General features: G+C 40.4%; 1 protein-coding gene across 1 annotated transcript in view; it reads left to right on the top strand.

The window, feature by feature from the left end:
- The window catches only part of csmd2 (CUB and Sushi multiple domains 2), a 310,777-nt gene that overhangs the window by 176,915 nt on the left and 113,346 nt on the right, over window positions 1–20,516 (top strand). Inside the window, exons 10-15 of the mRNA XM_061740995.1 lie at window positions 2,271–2,392; window positions 4,892–4,995; window positions 7,890–8,002; window positions 11,921–12,103; window positions 13,172–13,362; window positions 13,645–13,780. Of these exons, the coding sequence (XP_061596979.1) occupies window positions 2,271–2,392; window positions 4,892–4,995; window positions 7,890–8,002; window positions 11,921–12,103; window positions 13,172–13,362; window positions 13,645–13,780 (849 nt within the window). The remainder of the gene's footprint in view (window positions 1–2,270; window positions 2,393–4,891; window positions 4,996–7,889; window positions 8,003–11,920; window positions 12,104–13,171; window positions 13,363–13,644; window positions 13,781–20,516) is intronic.

The following is a 20,516-nucleotide window of genomic DNA, read 5'->3' as shown; positions in this document are numbered from 1 at the left end:
CCCGTGGAAACATGACAGTTATTAGTCATTTCAGTGCGGGTAGAAATAACCGGATGAATGCAGATATATGCAGGAGCAGTCTTTGTTCTCAGCCTCAACCCAAATGCATCAAGCTTTAGAAGGATTACTAATAGCGGGACGGATTCATTGAGCTAAAGGACCGGTAATAACACTTAAGTACATATATAAAACTCAAAGTGTCTGAGAAGTTGGTCTTTGAAAGTATCTCATTCCATTATCCTCATTTAACCTTTAGTACTGTGCCTTTGTTCTGCCTCGCAGCATTTGAATAAAGTTAAGATTAAATATCTCAGAATAATTGAAGGTCTGTATTTCAAATTACCATTAGACATCACTAAATTGAAAAGAACAATCATGAGCACTGGGGGGAGGAAAAAGAAATCTCCGCCTGCATTCTCTTGACATAAAATGAAATAGTCTCTTTCTCTCTCTCTCTGCCGTCATACCAACCTGTTGTGATTTTCCTCAGTCGTAGACTTGACTGCTGCAGTTTCACCCCCCCACCAACCCAGACACTAAGATGCATGTTGCCTACTCGTTAAAAACTTGGGAAGCATATGGAGTTCTTCCCGCTGTATTATTGTTAAGGTCACCCTATCTGTCAGCACAACTCGTATTCATTATTTTATCGCTCTCTCCTGAACTTCAGCAAAGTTCTTTAAAATTTTAATTGGGGTGATTTGGTGGGAGTGGGGGTCAGGCTTGAACACCTGAAGGACTTCTCTTAGGCATAATTCATTAAAATCGGGGTGGTTTGTTTAGTCCTTCTCAAATGCTTTGAGGTTCCCTCTCAAATATGTACACACCTGCACACGCTTTAATTTGAAAGGTAGTCGAACGGTTCTATTGTGCGGACACCCTCGGGCCCTGATAAAGAAAGTCACCTTGTCCTTTCAAGCTGGGTTTGCGAACCCCTCAAATGCTCTTTTATTGAGATGATCTTAAACAGAATGTTCATAATGACTAATTTCCCTGTTGATTAAACTGAATTTAAAGGCATTTTAAACAGTATAACAAGTGTGTGTGCATTCATTTATTTCTTGCTCCCGATAACGTCATGGTGTGCCCTCGATCAGGATGAAACACAATTTATAGAAGGTGAATGGATGGATAGATAGATATTCAGCACCTTAAATGAGAACCATTGGCTTGCATTTAGTGGAAACTCATCCTTCCTACTGCCCTCTTCTCTTCTTGCTATTATCCCAGATTTGTTTTACCTCCATCCATGCGCGGAAGCTTAGAGTAAGAAAAACAGCCTCATCTCTCCCAGACGTTCTCTCGCTGGAAGGACCTCAGAGGCGAGGAAGAGCCCTGAGTGAGGGATGTTAGTATAATGAGTAGCACATTAGCAGGGCAGCAGCGGCTTCAGAGATTTATCCGTCTCTTCACTGGATACATTCGGGTGCGGTATCAAAAGTAGGTCACGCGTACTTTAGTCGTGCCCAACACCCAGTCACTGTAGTGACAAACATGGACTGGAAGAAATACAAACTGGCATCTGTATCAACATACAGTTCAAGCCCATTGATTGAACATGGAGTCAACTCGTGCAAGCTAATAATTGGAGATGGAGCCCTTCCTGTGAATGACATGATGGTGCAGTTTACTTAGAAATACTGATGGAGCTTCACGTTGATCTCTACACAAGGATAGCTAAAAGATATGAGTCCTCTACAGGTCTTATGAAGCAGAACATGAAAAATACTTAATTAATTTAAAGGAGCTTGAGGCCGGATTGTGGCAGGATTTATGAAAAAAATCTGTATACATTTTAAGTTTTCTAGTAATAATGTCAGATGAAGCGTTCCAAACCCAAAAGAATGAGTCCTCTAGTGTATCCCTCCTTTGCCTTGAACAGGCTGTGTGCTGCAAAATGTGCTGCAATTCGGTCCCGAATTTCCCGCGCTGGGCTGCGGATGTGACGTCACATGACGCTGCATGCCCGTTCTCCCCGTTCTCCAGTGCCGGCTTCACTGTTGGCTGCAGTACCCCCAACGGCCGTCGTGGTGAAGGGTGGCGCTAGAGAGTCTCATTTCTTAAAAGGAGCCTCAAGCTCCTTTAAGTTAAATCCTAAATATTAGCAATATTCAAGGAACTTTGACGGTGATGCTACTTCACGGCCAAATGAAAAGGCTTCTTTTAAACAGTAGCATGACTTGTTGGTTTATTGGGTAATTCTGGAGGTATTTGGTTTTAAACCTTCATTGACCAAAACATTTTCCGCCATTTCTCTCTTTTTCTTGCAGCACCCATGTGTGGAGGTCAGTTGAAAGGACCCAGTGGTGTCATCACGTCTCCAAACTACCCCGTTCAGTACGACAACAATGCCAACTGCACTTGGATAATCACTGCGACGGACACATCCAAGGTAAAAACGGACCTAATGAGACTGAAGAAGCAGCGCAGGGTGTTGATTTCACTTTGACTCTGTAAACACCAGTTCCTCCTTGCATGTTAAGTGGTTAATTCAGCTGATGGTGACCAGAGAGGAGGCGGATCGATGTGGCAGTACCTGTCGGGGAGAGATTCCAAGAAGCAGCGCGCCTCTGTCTCACATTAATCATTTGATGCTTTTGATAATTGCTGCTGAACACTCTGGGAACTTTTATGTGCGTCACACGATGGGGTGAAACATTTGAAACACAAGATAAATGAATGGATGCAGAACATTGGAGCGGAGCCAGTGATAGACAAAGCAGGCTGTTACAAATACCTGAAGTAATGGAGAAACAAGTAAAAAAAAGAGTATAATGGACAGGAGAGGGATGGAGAGAGTGCTTGGAGGACATCTTGAAAGCCTCATAGCCATTCTGAGTAGGCCGTTGACTTTGGAGTTGTGTTCAAGGCCATCCAGCCGCTCCGCTGCCAAACACCCGACTCTGAATTCCAACAACACTGTTTTACAAATCTGCTCTCTTATTGCCCAGTGCTCAGGGAAAGAGAGTCTATTTGAGGTGAGAGGTAAGGCAGGGAGGCTAGCCAGAGACGATGCAAACCCACACCACTCCGCTCTTTGTTTGCAAGTGTAGCAACACAAACGCGGTTAGACACACTCGGGTATGTATACCCTTCAGGCAGCCTGCAGACACAGACACCAGTATTTTAGGCTGGCTCTTGCTGTGCCTGCTTTAGATGAAGATGGAACGAGGCTGTTCTCTCTGTTTAGAGATGTAATGGGCTTCTATTCCTGCCTGTCCGCATCGGCCCAGCCAGAGGAGAAGTTAGATGAAGCATGAGGCAGAACTGCAGAGAGCGCTGGATGGGACATGACAGCGTTCCTCTAGGCCTGAATTCAATCTCATGACATCATGACTAATGTGGGTTTAAGTTGGGTGTCGCTGCTTCAAAATGTCCCGAAGATGCTGAAATCAGCTGTTTCCCTGAAAATCTTTCCAATGTTTATGCAAAAGCAGTAAAGACACGGCAGTCTCTGTTCTGAAACAATCAAAGAATCCTGCTGCCTGAGTAGCAGTTTGCAAACATTATATGACGATGGGGAAAAATGAAGATATGAAAATGCAAAACAAACAAAGGAAAAAATCCCAACTTTAAGACACTTGATTGTGTTTGCTTGAGCACAGGAAACTATTTAAGTTTACACAAAGTCAAACAGCAGAATATATGATAAGTAACAAAACTAGACTATATTCATACAACAACAATTTAAACACCAAGGCAGTGTTTAATTTACTTTAATTTAATTTAAATCTATTTTTTCAAACTGCATTGTAACTTGTTAAAAGCTAGTTAACTGAAACTTGCTTTTTGATACACGTGTGTGTGTGTGTGTGTGTGTGTGTGTGTGTGTGTGTGTGTGTGTGTGTGTGTGTGTGTGTGTGTGTGTGTGTGTGTGTGTGTGTGTGTGTGTGTGTGTGTGTGTGTGTGTGTGTGTGTTGTACAATGCTCTTTATCGAGCGATCTGCCCTAATTTGGATACACATCATCAATCTTTTCTCTTCACCTTGGCAATTTTCATTAGCCATGAGGTTTAACATACGACAGAATGTAATTTGCATTTATATAAGCTTTTTTATTAGGGCCTTGCTGTCTCAGTCCTCTGAAAACATTATGAATTTGGTGGAAATCAATGGCAGCTAATTTAAGCTAAGAGGTGAGGACAGTTTTCTTTTTAATATTAAAGTATCTTATATAATTCTATATTTATCCTATCGGTAATTAACCTTGTCATAATCAAACATTGTTTACCTATCCTGATAATCAACTCTTGCTTCCCTTGCTTGGGACATGCTTGTTTTTCTAATGTTGTTCTCCTTTCCCTCCCAGCTGTGACTTTATTGTTCGCTATTACTATCCCGTATATAAACCCTTCAAACTCAATCGCCTTCCCCCTTTATTGATCTGTTTTAAGCCATGTTTAAGTTCCGGGAAATGGGTGTTTAAGATGAGCAGAGAACCGGTGTCATGCAAGGCCACCTGGCAGCTAATCAGATATCTGTTAAGCGGGAAGGATCTCCATACTGAAAGTTAAAAGCGATATACCCACACATTCTTAGATTTACTCCATTTTCCATTTCTGTAATTACACGAAAAGCTTGAAAGTTGTGACTTGAATCAGATGTGCCAGAGAAAAGTGATTAAATATGAATATTTCGAGGAAAAGGACAAAAAAAAAACAAGGAGGCAGTCAATAACAACAGAGATGCTTTAGATAATAGCATCAGCATAACAGCTGAAACATAAATATGCATAGGAATATGCCATGCAAACGGATGAATGATGGATCAACAGACAGAGGGATGGGAAGTCACAGATGGAAAGTGGTTTCTTCTCTGCTCCTGGTATTATTCCAGAAATTGCCACTGAGGGCCGTCTAAGCTGTTTCAATGCTGTCCCTGCTGTTGTCTAGGTGATCAAGTTGACATTTGAGGATTTTGACCTGGAGCGAGGCTACGACACCCTCACGGTGGGAGACGGTGAAATGGTGGGAGACGAGAAAACCATCTTTCACGTGTGAGTTGCTCTTCTTTGACCTTTATCTTTTTTGCCTTTAATCTTGCCTTTGTAGCAGTCTTTTTTTTTTTTAATTTATGCCAGATGTTTTACATGAAGTCCCATTCTACCTTTGTTCTATGTTGGAGCCTTCTCCATTGCTCCTCTACCTCCCTGCACCCGGCAGCAGCTTGTTCTCTGCCGTTTCTTCTTACTGGTCCAGTTTCTCTTACATTTCATCACCGGCTGATACAGAAGTGCATGAAAAATAGATGTTGCACCACATTGTCAGTCATGTCTCCCTCCCTGTGTTAAAACAATATCACGACCGAGTGGGACTGCTTTACAAACTGCATGGTTATGCCTCCAAACAGAGATTGCGCAGGCAGATGTTCCAATTCACATGAAGTTGTGATTAAATCAACTGGTTTGATCAAGTTTTTATAGAGCAGTTTTCACATGAGGCTGCCCTGGCTCTCGGAGGAGATGCAGTTTTATGGAGAAAAACATTTCTGTGAAAATGTTCTTCCTAATAGTTTTTTTTTTTTGCATGAGCCTGATCATATACTCAAAATAAAAGCATTGTATACAATACACACTGAAAACCTACTACAATTAATTAAACATATCCTTTAATTAAATAATGGCATGGAGGCAGCGTTGGCGCTTTTTATTTGTGGTACCAACACAATAGACTGTAAACGTCTGAGTGTGTATTACTTGATGATTCAGTGGTGCAATGTGCGTGTGCAGTCTGTAATGAGTTATTTTGTTTCTTTTAAGGTCAGGGGTGTGTAACTTCAGCACAGTCATACATATGGTACTGTATTGTGGAAAAAATAAGTCACAGTCAAAGAAAACTGTTGGGTGTTAATGTGCTATCACTGTTTCTACCCACAGATCTACAGTATGTGGTGTGGGAGCAACGTCATTTCCATGACTATTTATAGATATGAAAGTAATGAGAAATATATTTTGTCAATAAGCTAAGTGCAATTATATAGGTCATTTAGGCAACTTGTCTTTTTGAAGTCAATGGCTAGGTCCCTCGCCTCATTTCAACGCGTTTCAGTTCCTGAAAACAAAAAGGGCACAAAGGTTTGCAAAGACAAAGCAAAGACAAAGCAAAGACAAAGCGACTGAAGGGGCTTCCAGGTATCTGTAAGGAGGAAACTGACTTTAGGTGATGTCCATTGGCTCCAGGCTTCTAACAGTCATTGACTGCAAAAAGGATTTCCATCCAATTATTAAAAACTATGGTAATATTTAAGGTTATGTCACTTTCACTATGTCATTTTGAGCTCTTAAAAATAGATAGCTTAAAATGGCTGTAGTTCCAGAGTTGGTGGTTGCTATATTTTGGGGAAACATTTTAAATTAAAGATTAGGTCTACATTTTGATTAGATATTGGTTGTTTTATTTCAGATCCATTGTGGTGGTGTGTAAAGACAAAATCATAGAAATAAAAAAAACTCCATTGTCCAAATACTTCTTGACCTTACTGTAGATTTTGGAAATAATATTGAGTCAGCTATACAAATTTGTTACTCATAGGATCCAATAATATATTTTCTCTTTCCTCCTGCATGTTTACTGAAAATTAACAATAATAGGACTAAAATATGAACCTAACTAGTGCAGACATGACCGCTTTTCCCATTGTTCGTCATCTCATCGCTAAAATTAGAATCCTTAATCACTCTGCAGCTATATGCTTCCTAATTAGAGACGGGCGGAATTAGTGTTCAAACACGATTAAATTACTTCTAAGGAATTGACGGATCTCTCTTTCATTTCCCCCCTATTATTCCTATATGCTTTTCACTTATGTCTTTGGATGCAAGGTTGTTTTTTTTCTCCTTTTTATGTAAAATGGTTTAATATACAAATTCAGGTACTTGCTTATGCATTGTTTTGGTGATTGAAGTTTTTTGTGTGATTAAAGCAACACAAAAGGTTGAACATTTGCTTATTTTTAAGGGCCTCCCAAGTAAATCTGGGCTCACGTCCCGATTATCTCGTGTAAGAACCGTGGGTCACTACCATGCTACCATGTCACACGTTACCAACGCAGCCACAGTAAAAATCAATTCAGAAGGAAGTAAGAAACTCATGAAAGTATTGAATGAGAAGATATGGTGAGAGTGATTAACAATCTGCAAAACAAGAGTACAACTTGGACGGTTTTGTAAAATGGACTTAACCTCCTAGCATTTAGCTGCTGAGCTAAAGGTTACGAAGGTTTCTTTGTGCTGCTAGTTGCTTGACTGGGCAGAAAGAATCAGCCGCTTTTTACAATAACAGACACAAGTCGCGGCTCCTACGTTGCCAAAGCTAACTGACTAAGTAGAAAGTTCACCAAGATCCCTCATTCAAAGGCCACGTTTACACATAGCCGCGTATTTCCAAAAACAGATATTTCCCCCTCTATGTTTTGAAAAATACCATAATTTACACGAACCCGCATAAATACGCTGTTAAGGTGCTATAAGCAACCAAACCTACAGAGGGCAGTGTAACGAGAAGCATAGAGTCACGCTAGCCATTTCGTTTGGAGTTTGGACAGAGAAGTGGAATTACTTTTTAGTGTGACGTTAGAATATAAAACAAGTAAAATACAAGAAAATATTGACGGTGGCCAAACAAATTGTAAACACAGGTCGCACACATGACGTTCTGAAGCCTAAATGTCCGTTTCCCTCTGTTTACAAGCAAACGTGAGTTTTTGCAAATCTCCACTTTGGCCGGAGTTTTCAGAAATGATCGTTTTTGGTGACTTTGAGCTCCGTTTTCATGTAAACGAACGGCCAAAACGCATGAAAACACCACCGTTTTTGCTACGTCTAAACGGGGCAAAAGTGTGTGCCATTTTGTTGTTGTTTTTTTTAATGTGTCCCATTGTCCTGCTTTGTAGTCTGTCTGGGACCATCACTCCAGACCTCGTGGTGAGCACCAGTCACCAGATGTGGCTCAACTTCAAAACGGATGATACCAGTGGCTCCCTCGGCTTCAAGGTGTCCTTTGAAGGTAAAAACACTTTAAATGCACAAGCTGTCAGTTAGTGGGATTGTTTTTATTTTTTGACTTATTTGTGGTACCAACCTAGGTTCACAGCAGTATAATATTTAAGGCTTTGCAGTTTATTAAGTTCAATCTTTAGCTATTAAATTTTGATTGTCTTTTTTTTTTAATTTGATTTAATTTTAATTAAAAGGTATCATTTACTCATGAGTTTTTACTGCCATTTTAAAGCTGATACCATGTCCCCTAACAACGCAACGCTCTTTCGTCTGTTCCCCTTAATATTCATCATACTGAGTTTAGATACAGAAACATATACATCACAGATGAATTTGTGTCATTTAAATAATTTATTTTGCAGCTGCATAACATCAAAATATTATGGCTGATTAAAGCCCTGTCACAGGTTATAAAAGTCACTGGTTTAACAACATTATATCAACTCATCCGAGTTATTTTCATGTGTCATGTGACAAACAGAAATCAAAAACTGACTGTGAAGGAATCCATAAACAGGTGTCTCTTTAGCATTTTTATTAATGTGTTCATGTGTTTATTTAAATTTATGTCATTTTTTCATCCTTCTGCCTAACCCCAGTGTTTCACACTGTAATTACAGCGTCTGTGTGTACATGCTCGAGAGCCTAAATGAATAAACTGATGCATTTATGTGTTTGCATTCATGTGTAAAGACAAGCAAAGAGTGACAGCGGGAATGTGTCAATTCGCGTGTGTGTTTATGTTCTCTTCCTTAGCATGAGTGTGGAGTGTTTATCGGGTTTCTGTTCTAGATAAGTATGCTGTTTGCCTGTCGGACGTCTCTCTCACAGCAAGTTCTCTCGCTTGGCCACAGATGCTCATATTTCATCAGTAAAAATAACAGAGAAAGTGGAGCAGCATGCTGAACCAAAGTGTAATTAAAACAATGAGTTCTGGTTAATGAAGGGGAAGAAATGCTCTGAAACACTTCACCTCCCAGATTGGAGCATCCAAAATCTAATTTGCATTCTCAATTACATGTATTTTAAGTTTGATCATCAAGTGCAGTACCAAACACAATCATACCAGGACACACATTCTCCCCTTAACCACGTCCTGCGTTCTGTATAAAAATGTACAGTATTTCTTGCATACAAGATGAGTATTAATTCAAAGGAGCAGGTGAACCCATACAGTTTAGTACTTCATGCTAACACTCAGTACGTTTACATGCACTAACAGAAAGTCGAATTGTTGCCTTAATCTGAACGATATCACATTTTCAAAAGCCATGTATACACCTTAGTCGGGCTGTAGGCGAACCGAACTGAAGCTCTTGAGATCGGCGGCAATGAAAACGTACCTAAATCCACACGTTCACTACCTCGATGTGCTATTTTGTATGACAAAGTTAAAAAGGACAAATAGGCCCGGCCTTTCCTCGTTGGAAAAGCATTGTTCTGACCTTTTGCAACTCAGGAACCAAATCTAGTTGGAAATGGCAGGATAATCTGAAAATCCTGGGACTTCCAGTGTTAAGAATACACAATCACGTCCATTGCGTGTTTGCGCTTACATGTTGTCCATGTACGAGGAAGTTATGTTTTTTCTAGTTGTTTAAAACGTCTGTCCATTCCTCATTAACACAATCTCAAAACCTTTAAAAATTACATTTATGGGCATAAATCATGACTTGGTCAAGTACCAATTTACCTGTCACCTTCAAAAGCCCATATTAAGTCAAAACCTCAAAACCTCTTATGGTACCAACATTTTTTCCAAAAGCTAAAACGTTTCTTTTTCTTTCAATCAACACCGTAAATGAGTAGGCATGGGAATTAGGATCATACTGATTTCACTCATGATCAGATACTAAAATGGTCACACTGATCTTGGGTGCAGATTAGATTCCTTCATAGTTGTCTCTTCGGGTGTTGTATGAGTCTGAAGATAAAAATGCAACCAGGAACTTGACAGCTTGGTGGAAGAACACAAACCTGACATGGTAATCATAGTCCCTGGAGCTGGTGACCAAACCTTAAATAGGTGGTTTCACCTTTTACACCTTTTATTTGTTGGTACTTGTTATTTTTGATTGAGTACTCTTCGGTTCGGTCCTCAAGGACCAAAAACTAGGACTCCTTTTTTAATAGCTCCATATTCCCTGAAGTCCTCGATGTTGGAATCCACAAAGCAGAGGGAGGGGGGGCTTTAAGTAGCAGGGACGTTCTGTATGTCATATTCTGCATTTATATTAGTGTACACATTATGTCTGCCTTATAGCTGGATATTTTTTTTTTCTGATGTGGTTTCAGTCAGATCTTTGATATTTTATCTCCAGCTTACCTCAAAGCCAACTCCCAGGACCCCTCTTTTAAATGCAAGTTCAATGCAAGATCAATGAGTTGTGTGGTGTATGGGACTGCCTTAGGACAGCCTTACATCCAAACAGCAGTGAGCTCTAAATATGTGTTCTAAATGATGATCATCATTAGGGCCGAGTGTGGATTTATGCCCAGCATCACCCCTGGTGCGATTTAAAATCGTATTAGGCCCTGCCATTATTTCCTGGATGAATGAGCTTACTCGCTCAGTGTGTTCACAATCCAGATGCCTCAACAGGATGCCTCAGAATTCCCATCTGCAATCTTCAACCTCAGAGAAGTAGAAGAAGAGACCGAGGGAAGGAGAGGGGGATGCATAAATCTCAGGATAATGAGATTTCCATGTGTGGTTTTAAGTGCATTCACGAGTGTGAGGATGGGTTTGTGTGCTGAAAAGTGCTCACATCAGCTTCCGACACAAATGAAAACATTTGTCACACAGTGAGAGGGAGGGATATTTTGGCAGTTGGACGAGTTAAGTGCCAGCATTAGACACCCAAAACAATCTATTATCTTTTTTGTGTTGCATTAATGGAAAAATTAAAATGCATCATGACCTAATCATAGATTCAGTTTATTCCTACACTTAAGTGTAAAAGCCTGTCATTTATCACTGGGTCACTGATGATAATTATTTTATTTATGATTTTGGTCAGGGAATAGACAAAACCAGGAGATGCTGTTCAAGTTAACCTCCTGACAGGGCAGTATTTTCACTCATGTTGGCCAACAGTTAACACCTGGGTTGAGTAATTTCAGATAATACGCCATGACTGACACCAGCTTAAGACAAAATACCTGGTTTGTTCTTTATGTACCGTAATGTTTTACGAGTTGGCAACAGATCTGTTTTGTTTTGTCTAGCCATGTCATATGCTGTCGTTTGTTTAGTTTTTCTGTTCTCTTGGATGGGCTTCACTGGAATTGTATTCCGTTGTGTCGGGATGCTGGCTCAATGACAAATAAACTATCTAATCTTTAAATATTTATTTTTGGTGTCTGTATTCAGGCAGGCTTCTCTTGTCAGATAATAACTGCAACATAAATGAATGCATTTACTGTACTGATTAAAAAGGGACGGTTATGGCTGCATTTCTCTGCTATGGCTGAAACATATTTTTTTTGTTTTTAATTGTTATAGTTATTTGCACTTGTATTTCTACAAATGTGGTTTAAATATGATTTCACTTTGAGAACTATATTGCAAACGCATGATGTAAAACACAATTTTTCCTCTCCCCAGTAAAATGTTCATCCCATTCTGTCATTAACTTTTACACATCTTCTGCTAACAAATACATCAAACAAACCACATCACCCAGGTAACACTGAAGGTGCTGTTAAAAGTTTTATATCCGTCAAAATACAGACTCAAATTCATTAATTGGCTAAAAATGTAAATTTACTTGAGGAAAGAAACAACAGCTCTTCAGTTACTGATTCGACATGTGAGCTGTTGTTTTGGTATTTATTATTTTCTTTCTTGCGTCAGCGTGACTTAATCCTTATCATCCATTGTGCTCTAAATGTTCTGTTGAATCTGTTTATTGTACGTACACAGAAATTGACCAAGGCAGCTGTGGAGATCCTGGGATCCCGGCTTACGGTAAACGGGAAGGAACGGGCTTCCGGCACGGGGACAGGCTGTACTTTGAGTGTCTGCCTGCCTTTGAGCTGGTGGGAAAGAAGAACATCACTTGTCAGAAGAACAACCAGTGGTCAGCTAAGAAACCCAGCTGTGTTTGTAAGTTCCATGTCCTCCGTGTGCTGTCCGTCACACCTGACGCAGGTGTGTAAATCCTGCGCGCATACGAACGGCTGCATGTTAATGGTGACATTAACGGCGTGGCCTGCCTTGCAGAGACTGAGGAGTTTCAGAGCAAGACGGGAGATTATTAGCTAGTTAATGCCACTGAAGACAAACAGAGATATTGAGGGAGTCGGAGGGGAAGGGAGCAGAAAGCTGACCATGCAGATAATGTTCACTGCTGCATTATTGATAAGACATTAAGACAATAGGCCGGAGAAAAAGCCGTGATAAATTCAGCTCGGTGATAAACGGCACTGAGCCTGTCCTGGCATTTTTGGCTGGACATTCTTTACTTAAATGTTTAAATTAGAAGAAAAAGAAACGGGAAGGCCCAAAAGCCCCCATTGCTGTTTTACATAAATGTCTACATTTGTATGCTTCCCTGCATGTTCCTAATACACTTTCTCAAACTAATTTGCGTATAGCTAAAGTTTGTGCTCCATTTCCGCAAAACGTTTCTCACTATTACCCTAAATACATTCTTGTTCTCGTTATCAGAAATAACCTTTTTTTTATCAGAATTGTACATCCTCACAACTTGCCTAAGGAAGATATTTTTATTTTACTTATTTATTTATTTTTGGTATACCTCCTGTCAGATAGAGCTTTACCGCGTGCAGCCTGCGTCTCTCAGGAAATCACTTTTCTTACCCGGCCTTGTCTATAGTATCTAAGCTTGCAAATATAGAAATTGATATCTTCTTCTTTCTTCTCATTTCTTATGATCCCCGTGTAAACCTGAGCTTGCTGTCATTGCATGTCTGCCTTTTCTACAAGGGAACAAATGGGCGGCTATATCGGTGGTGTTTGAAATTGAATTTCTCCTCTGATCTGTTGGTCGTCTGCTGTATCTGATTGTGTGGAGGGTTTCTGCTGATTCAATCAAATAAATCAAAGCCTTTTGTCTTGTAGTCAGAGTAGTAACCGGATTATGCCGGATGTTTTCAGTGTCTTAAATAATACTTATTTTTATGGTACTGTGTCTCTTTATCCGTCCTATAGTTTCCTGCTTCTTCAACTTTACAACTCCGTCCGGGGTGCTGCTCTCCCCCAACTACCCTCAGGAGTACGGAAACAACATGCACTGCGTGTGGCTCATCATCACCAATCCTGAGAGCAGGATCAATATGGCCTTCAACGACCTCAGCATGGAGAAACAGTTTGACTTCCTCTCCATAAAGGATGGCGGAAAGGTTTTGCACAATTATAACTAACTGTCCTTCGTTACTTTGTGTAAATCTTTGTGCATTTTCTTCTATTGAACTCCGTTGTTGTGCCTGTGAGTAGGAAAGTCAGCCTGAGTAATTATGCGTACGAGCTAAACAACCTTTCCGCAAGCATCACTGAACCAACTGAGCATTTTCTCTGTCTGCGTCAGCTTAGAAGCTGTTTACTCTTTACTTTTTTTTTATTTTTACATTTCGGATCATCACAGGAGATCTGTTGACTCATTAGAAATGTTCTGTGTCTGCTAGGCCGAGTCTCCCATCCTGGGCACCTTCTCTGGTGAAGTCCTGCCTCCTCCTATTACCACAAGCGCCCATGTGGCACGACTCGAGTTCCTAACAGACCACACAAAGACAGACAGAGGCTTTAACATCACTTTTACAAGTAAGCACAGAATTTTGTTTCAAAGGATGTCAAAAGTAGTCTTAAAAGCTGACAATGAAAGTCCAACCTGGATGCTTTTCTTTATTCTCCTCTGTGCATGTGTACAGTTTGTATGTGGGCTGTTTTTCTTTCTGCATCTTTTGACATATTTGTGGGCCTTTTTTCTTACATCTGAAGCAAAGTCTTTCAGTTTTACAAATGCAAAAAAAAAAAAAACCTTGTAGTTCTGTCTAAACAGAGACTTGACATCTGCATAAAACCTAAAGAAAGATGCAGGATCCTCATGTGACACCTTGACTGGGCTCATTTTGCTCCGTTCTGGTTAAGTGCTGACAGTTAAGCAAATTCCGCTCGGCTTTTATTTTCCTGCTCTGCAAACACTGGCTCGATGCTGGTAAACCTGTTTCATGGATATACTGCACCATGAGGCTTTGGCAGCAGGATTCCTGTATTTAATGTCTATATACTATTGCACAATGACAATGAATGTTTGCATTTGTCCATACGCTAAACTGAATCTCTCTTTAAGGACGTACCAGAAAATGTAGCGAGTAAGATCATTTGAAACGACAACAAAAAAAGAAGCAAATCATCCAAAAGAAAGATTCAAAATGAAGAATCTTTACTGATCTATTTGTGAGTCTGTGCAAAAAGCAGATTATCTCATATTTATTCCAGTGGTCCGAAATGTAGAGTCATCCATTTTTGGGGAGTGATATTATGTGGTATTAGCGCAAATAACATACACTGACTAGCCCAAAAGAAGAAAAAAAAAGAAAAAAGTCACAACCTGGATTTAACAAAGCAGAATAACACATAAACTCATAGTGCACAGCTATGTTTGAGGGGAAAATGTAGCTGTGAAAAAGGATTAAAAAAAATAATCTTTTTTTTTAGATTGTGATGAGAGCTCTCTGTAATGTTTTGTTAAATCTAATCAAAGTGAAAACAGTCGGTGGGGCACCGGATAGCTCAACCGTTGAGCGGTACCTCTTGTAGCTGTTTTGGAACGTAAAGCTCACTGCAGTTACAGTCGTGAAAGCAAGAAAATCTCCACAAGATAAATGCAGGCTCACGGTACTGAGACTAAAGAGCTATTTTTAGCCTAAAGAAAATGATCATGTGGTCTGATAAACTATGCTGCCTGAAAGTGACATTACATAAGCTTATTGAACTGATGCTACAGTGCCAAAATCAAAGAAGAAAGTAGTCCAACTAAATGTTTAATACTTTTGTTTTTGGTCAGCCAATGTAGTTAAAGCTTAACAGAATGTGTTTGGTTTTTTTGACACTGTAGCTTTAGCTAATTTGCAGATGTGTCATCAAACAAGCCCAGATGTCTTTGTGTACCACAATGTAGTCAACACATGGTGTTTAATTCCAAAATTACCAAGAAAGGTGATTAAACAAATAGCTAATGCAACACAGTGAATGAATGTCAAAAAAAGATAATTGAAGATGACGGCCCGTTCCTGAAAACAATGTCATCTCACTGCAGGACCATTTTAGCGGGTTGTGCAGGTGAGCACACAACTGTCAGTCATTCATTCTAATTAAGGACATGCCAAACTTTATTGGGGTAATTTGTGGCATGTTAATAAGATATTTGTGATGGATGTGGTGTAGCTACAGTACTCTGTTAAAGTCCTCTGAATAGAGAAAAGTGACCTAACAACACCTACATGTGTCCCAAAACGCTTGAGTGTACAAGAGTGAAAGAGCAAGTGAGAGAGAAAGTGGTGCAGGTGATGTATTATTCCTTGGTTATGACTCTCTGCATAGGTGCACATGTCCACACTTTCCATACCTGGTTCCCACTTGGTACTAATCTGCATAGGATGTGGCTGCAAAAATCCCACCCAAAACATATGTGACAAAGGACATACACTATGATTATCTAGGAGCCTTTGTCAGAGAGGAAGTTCAACAAACTCTGAATTAATTTACTAACTCAGTTGACAAACCCTCAGATGAGAAACTCTGTTTCTAGTTTCGGATCAGGGGGAACTGCTCTGTATACTGTTCTCTTACCAATGAGCTAAATTCAGCATCATTTTTGTAAGAATTAGAGTTAAACGATTTTGGAAAGTAATTGCATTTTTTTTTTCTTCCAATATTGCAATTTAATATGCAATTATTTTTTTTCTTCAATAAAACCTAATGGATGATTTTAATACCAAAACAATATTGAATACATTTAGTATACATTTTTCTTCCAAAGATTAGGCATCTTTGTTTTAAGTCTTGCATATTTTAATTTAGCCAGTAAATACAATATACAGACTAATAATAATATGACCAATGCTTTTTTTTAAAGTTTTAACCAGATTACTTCAACACCTTAAACCAACAGATCTATTACCTCAAAGAAATACAGTTCAAAGTGACAAAACAATTAAGGTAATATGAATTTGAATTTAGCGCATTTGTTTGTTGGGTTTTTTTTTTATCAGATTTTGCAAACTATTTAATATTAGGACCAATGAAAATACAGTGAAATTGAACAAATAACGAATAATAAAAGAAATCTAACATGTCCCAGAGTTACTTTAATCCTAGTTTGAGCAGTTTAAGTATAGTGGCTTCTGAACTGGTTCAGGTCTCAGACCTCGTTCCTCTAAAATGCGGTGGACCGGTACTTGCTCTTGCTGCGATTCAGAAACTTCAGCGTTGTGTCTTTTCCGCTTGTGGTGATTCAGACTTCAATGTTAGCACAGATCGCTCCTGCTCCAATTCAAAATGGGACAGTTAAACTCACCAAAAGGCTCAAAGACATTTAAAACATATATGGGGGTGATTCTTGTTTAAAGGGGACCTATTATGAAAAACACGTTTTTTCTTGCTTTAACATACATAAAGTGGTCTCCCCTCACCCTGCCAACAAAGAGAAGGAGGAAAACAGCCAAATTCTGCAGGGTCTGTACAGCCCGCCCGGAGGATCCTTCCAGTGTCATGTGACTTCTACGAGCCGTTCAGAATCTGCGCCTGTCGTGACGTAACGACAGGCGCAGATTTCCATAGGTCGGCCTCCGCTGCTGAAACCACGCCCACAACTAACTCCGCCGGCTCAGCTGCAGCTTCCTCCATTATTCAGAAGTGGTGGCTGTTTCCACAGTGAGGGACAGTAAAAATGAGGTTTTGCATCGACACTTACCCTCATAAAAGGATCAGTACCAACAGTATGGACCCGGCACACGAGTCAGCGGTAAGTGACGTTATTTTTTTATGTTATTCATATTGGTCTACAAGTATGATCTTTGCATGGGCTAAGTATTTAGCTTAGCTCCAGAGCAACTCACCGGACCGGACCGGTGAGTGGCTCCGGTGGCTCCAGTGTTCCCTAACGGAGCCACTCACTCGTTAGGTAACACCGGAGCTCTATTAGTAATACATTTTTATTCTGTTTATGGTTTCAGATCTTCCAAGCAATGCACCTGAAACTGTTCAACGACACCTTGAGAAGATGCACGGCCCTTCCTTGAGCCAGCAATATTGCATACATGTTATTTATATACAACTTATGTTATTTTATTTTTTTTAACAATAAAGTTGTCATTTGTGAGCATTTAGTGTTGTGATTTCTTTACAGTTAACATGATTCATTTGTCTTGTAACATAAGAAATGAAATGATGAGGAATCGGAGTAAATAACTGTGGTGTACCGGTTTAGAATTCAATTAAATCTTCCTGTGTGAATTATTTGTGAAGACGAGGTGACCCGGTCCCCCCTTCAGGGAACTAAAGGCTGATTTATGGTTCCGCGTTACACCAACGCAGAGCCTACGGCGTAGGGTACGCGTCGATTTAACGCAGAACCGTAATTCAGGCTTTAAGATCCGTTTACACCGTGTCATAAATGCATGCGAGTGTCCGACTATCGCGTCGAGCTGCATGACATCGGACGCTCTCTGTCCACACTGAAGCCGTTAAACTCGCAGCCAGTTAGGACATTCCAATAGAAAATAAAGCAATAGAATTGATTTTGTCGCCGAAGCTCACTTTGTGTACGCAGCCGTCTCTTCAGCCCGGAGCGAGGCTTTGTGCCCTCCCCTGCTACACGTCATTCAGGCAGCCAATCAGCGCAGAGCCTCATTATCATAGCCTCCCCGCCCACTCAGAATCCCTCGTAGAGAAGGAAGTTAGAAGCGGTAAAAATAAAGACATGGCTGAATTTCTGATTTATGTAGTGTGGCAGGGTGGAGGAGCAGCCACTCAGCTGATTGGGCACACCTGTGCCCAATCAACCTCTCCACCCTGCCTGGCTTCATAAAGAGCAGCTGCACACCAGCAAGAGGTCTCTGCTGGGAGGAAGCTGCTGAGTCTGGCACGTGTGTCTTGGGTGCAAATAAACGTTTCCTGCACGAAACCCTGTGTCCTCTGTCCTGTCGGGTGACCCCGTAGCACTAGCCTTGCTACATGTAGAAAAAACAATCAAAAGCTTGTTTTTAAGACATTCAAGGCCTGTTTAAAATATACATTAAATACCATAATAGGTCCCCTTTAAGCAGCTCTTTTTCAAGGGCACATACTGTACATGACTAATATTGCAATACCAATCTGTGAACTGAGCCTGAGGAGTGACGACGTCTGTGACTCACGCAAAGGAAAAAAAAAGCTAATTCAGCATCGCGCTGTAGAATATTAATAGTTTTAATCAGAGCTAAATACTCAAATAGTGTAGTATCCAATATCCCACCTCGAGAAAAAAACCACAAAGGAGTTTTATCGGGCTCATGGTTGAAAATATTATTTTAATTATTCAAAAATGTCTGATGTTTAGTGTCTCCTGATGCAGGAGCGTTAAGGCAATTGATTTAAAAACAAACAAAAACTAAACAGAACTAGGCATCTAGGCGAATATACTTTTAAGTACCAGGGCTCGGGGCTCAAATACTGTACACCCCTGTACCGTCTATCACCGCTGTGAAGCCAGGCCAGGCCGCTGCGCTGGCGCCACAGCCAAACCCCGGGACTCTGTTATTGACAGACGGATTTTCTTGTTTTAAAATGCTCTGGTAAAGAGCCACACTTTCAAACATTTGGGACAGTAATCCCAGCCTTTGGCTTGTCTGGTGCACTAACGCTGGACATTTTGGCCACACACCTGTCGTACATGGCTCTGGTGTTTGTGTTTAACATGCTGGAACAAGTCCATGATGTAGCAACGTCAGCACGGCTCGCTCTGAATGCCTGACGTTGCTCGGCGTCTTCCTTTTATGAAAACCCAAATAATCCTACAGTATGGATGTGCTATTCCTCTTCTAGACTGAGTTTCAGCTGATTCACTTTCAGACTGGTCCGTCTAGAAAGGCTAAAACAGTCTACAGCAGGGGTGTCCAAAGTCGGTCCTCGAGGGCCGCAGTCCTGCATGTTTTAGTTGTTTCCCTGCATCAACACACCTGACTCTAATTAACGGTCATCACCACCTTGTCATCAAAGTTTGGATAGTTCTGTTGATGACCAAGCTCCTTGTTTCACGGTTTGATAAAAATAAAAAGGGACACATCTAAAACATGCAGGACACCGGCCCTCGGGGACTGACTTTGGACACCCCTGGTCTACAGTCTGGATGGCATTACGCAGCATGAAGAGTTGACTAAGTGCTCGGTCTCGCATCACGTGACAACCCTGTACTCACTCACGTTGCAATTTCAAAATCGCTTTTTATACAATATGGCGACATTATCGCAAATGCGAATAAACATTCAGCCCCAGTTAGAATAAAAAAAGTATTTTCAAATGAATTAATAACAAATAAAAGACATTAAAAGATCCAAGTCATTTGGTGTAAAGTAAGGGCATATCCACAATGGGCGATATTTGTGAAGTACAGACAGATAAAATAATGACACTATGAAACTGCAAAGTCAAGGTAAACAATCTTTATGGATCCTCAATTTTCCCTCCCAACACATATGCAGCTCCATCCTCCCCAGTAAAGCCTCATCATCAACAAGGAGACATGTTGTTTTCTAAAGGCGCCTCTAAAATGAGCGTTATATAAACTAATGCCGAATGAAATGAACCTGTTTCAGCTGTATTAAGTGGAGGAGACAGGGAGGATCTTAGGCTTTATGGAACATATGTTCAGAGAGTGAGTTCCCATGGTAACAGGCTCTGAGTCCAAGTCACCTCAGTGTCTGAAACAGGTTTGGGTTAACCCCCCTTTCTCAGGTTAGGGTTATCTGACAGCGGTGGGGCTCTCCTAGGTGCTAAAACAGGTCTGTTTGCACCGAGGTGTATGAGAAAATGCAGCATCTGTTTTTGACCAATTTATAAAAATAAAGATGGAATGCTGCACAACTAACCCTCGTTAGGCCTGTACATTAAAAAAAAAGGGTGAGAAAATGGTCAAATTGAAATATTCTCGACTTCAGGTCGAAATACCCTTTTCCTTGCATACTGTCATCTCCAGCGTAAAAACTGGAGATGTAATAAATGGCATGGGTACATCAGCTCATTTCCGTGCCCCAGTAAACCTTAACAATGAGCCAGTGTGCGTGACATGCAACCATCATTAATACACCGGTGCATTTTCTCCTATGATGTGTGAAAATGACTGTAATGAAAAAGGTCTTAAACTTATCCATCTCTCTACTACTAATACCACCAGAATTGCAGCCGACCTTTTGTTTTTGAGTATTTTTTTTATGCATTATGACATTTATTTTTAGTGTCACACTATATTGAAAGTAGCAGTGCTTTTCTGCCAGAACCATCTGAGATTGTTCTCTTG

The sequence above is a fragment of the Cololabis saira genome, chromosome 15 (assembly GCF_033807715.1).
Source record: "Cololabis saira isolate AMF1-May2022 chromosome 15, fColSai1.1, whole genome shotgun sequence".
Lineage (NCBI taxonomy): Eukaryota > Metazoa > Chordata > Actinopteri > Beloniformes > Belonidae > Cololabis > Cololabis saira.
This window is presented reverse-complemented; position numbering and strand designations above follow the sequence as displayed.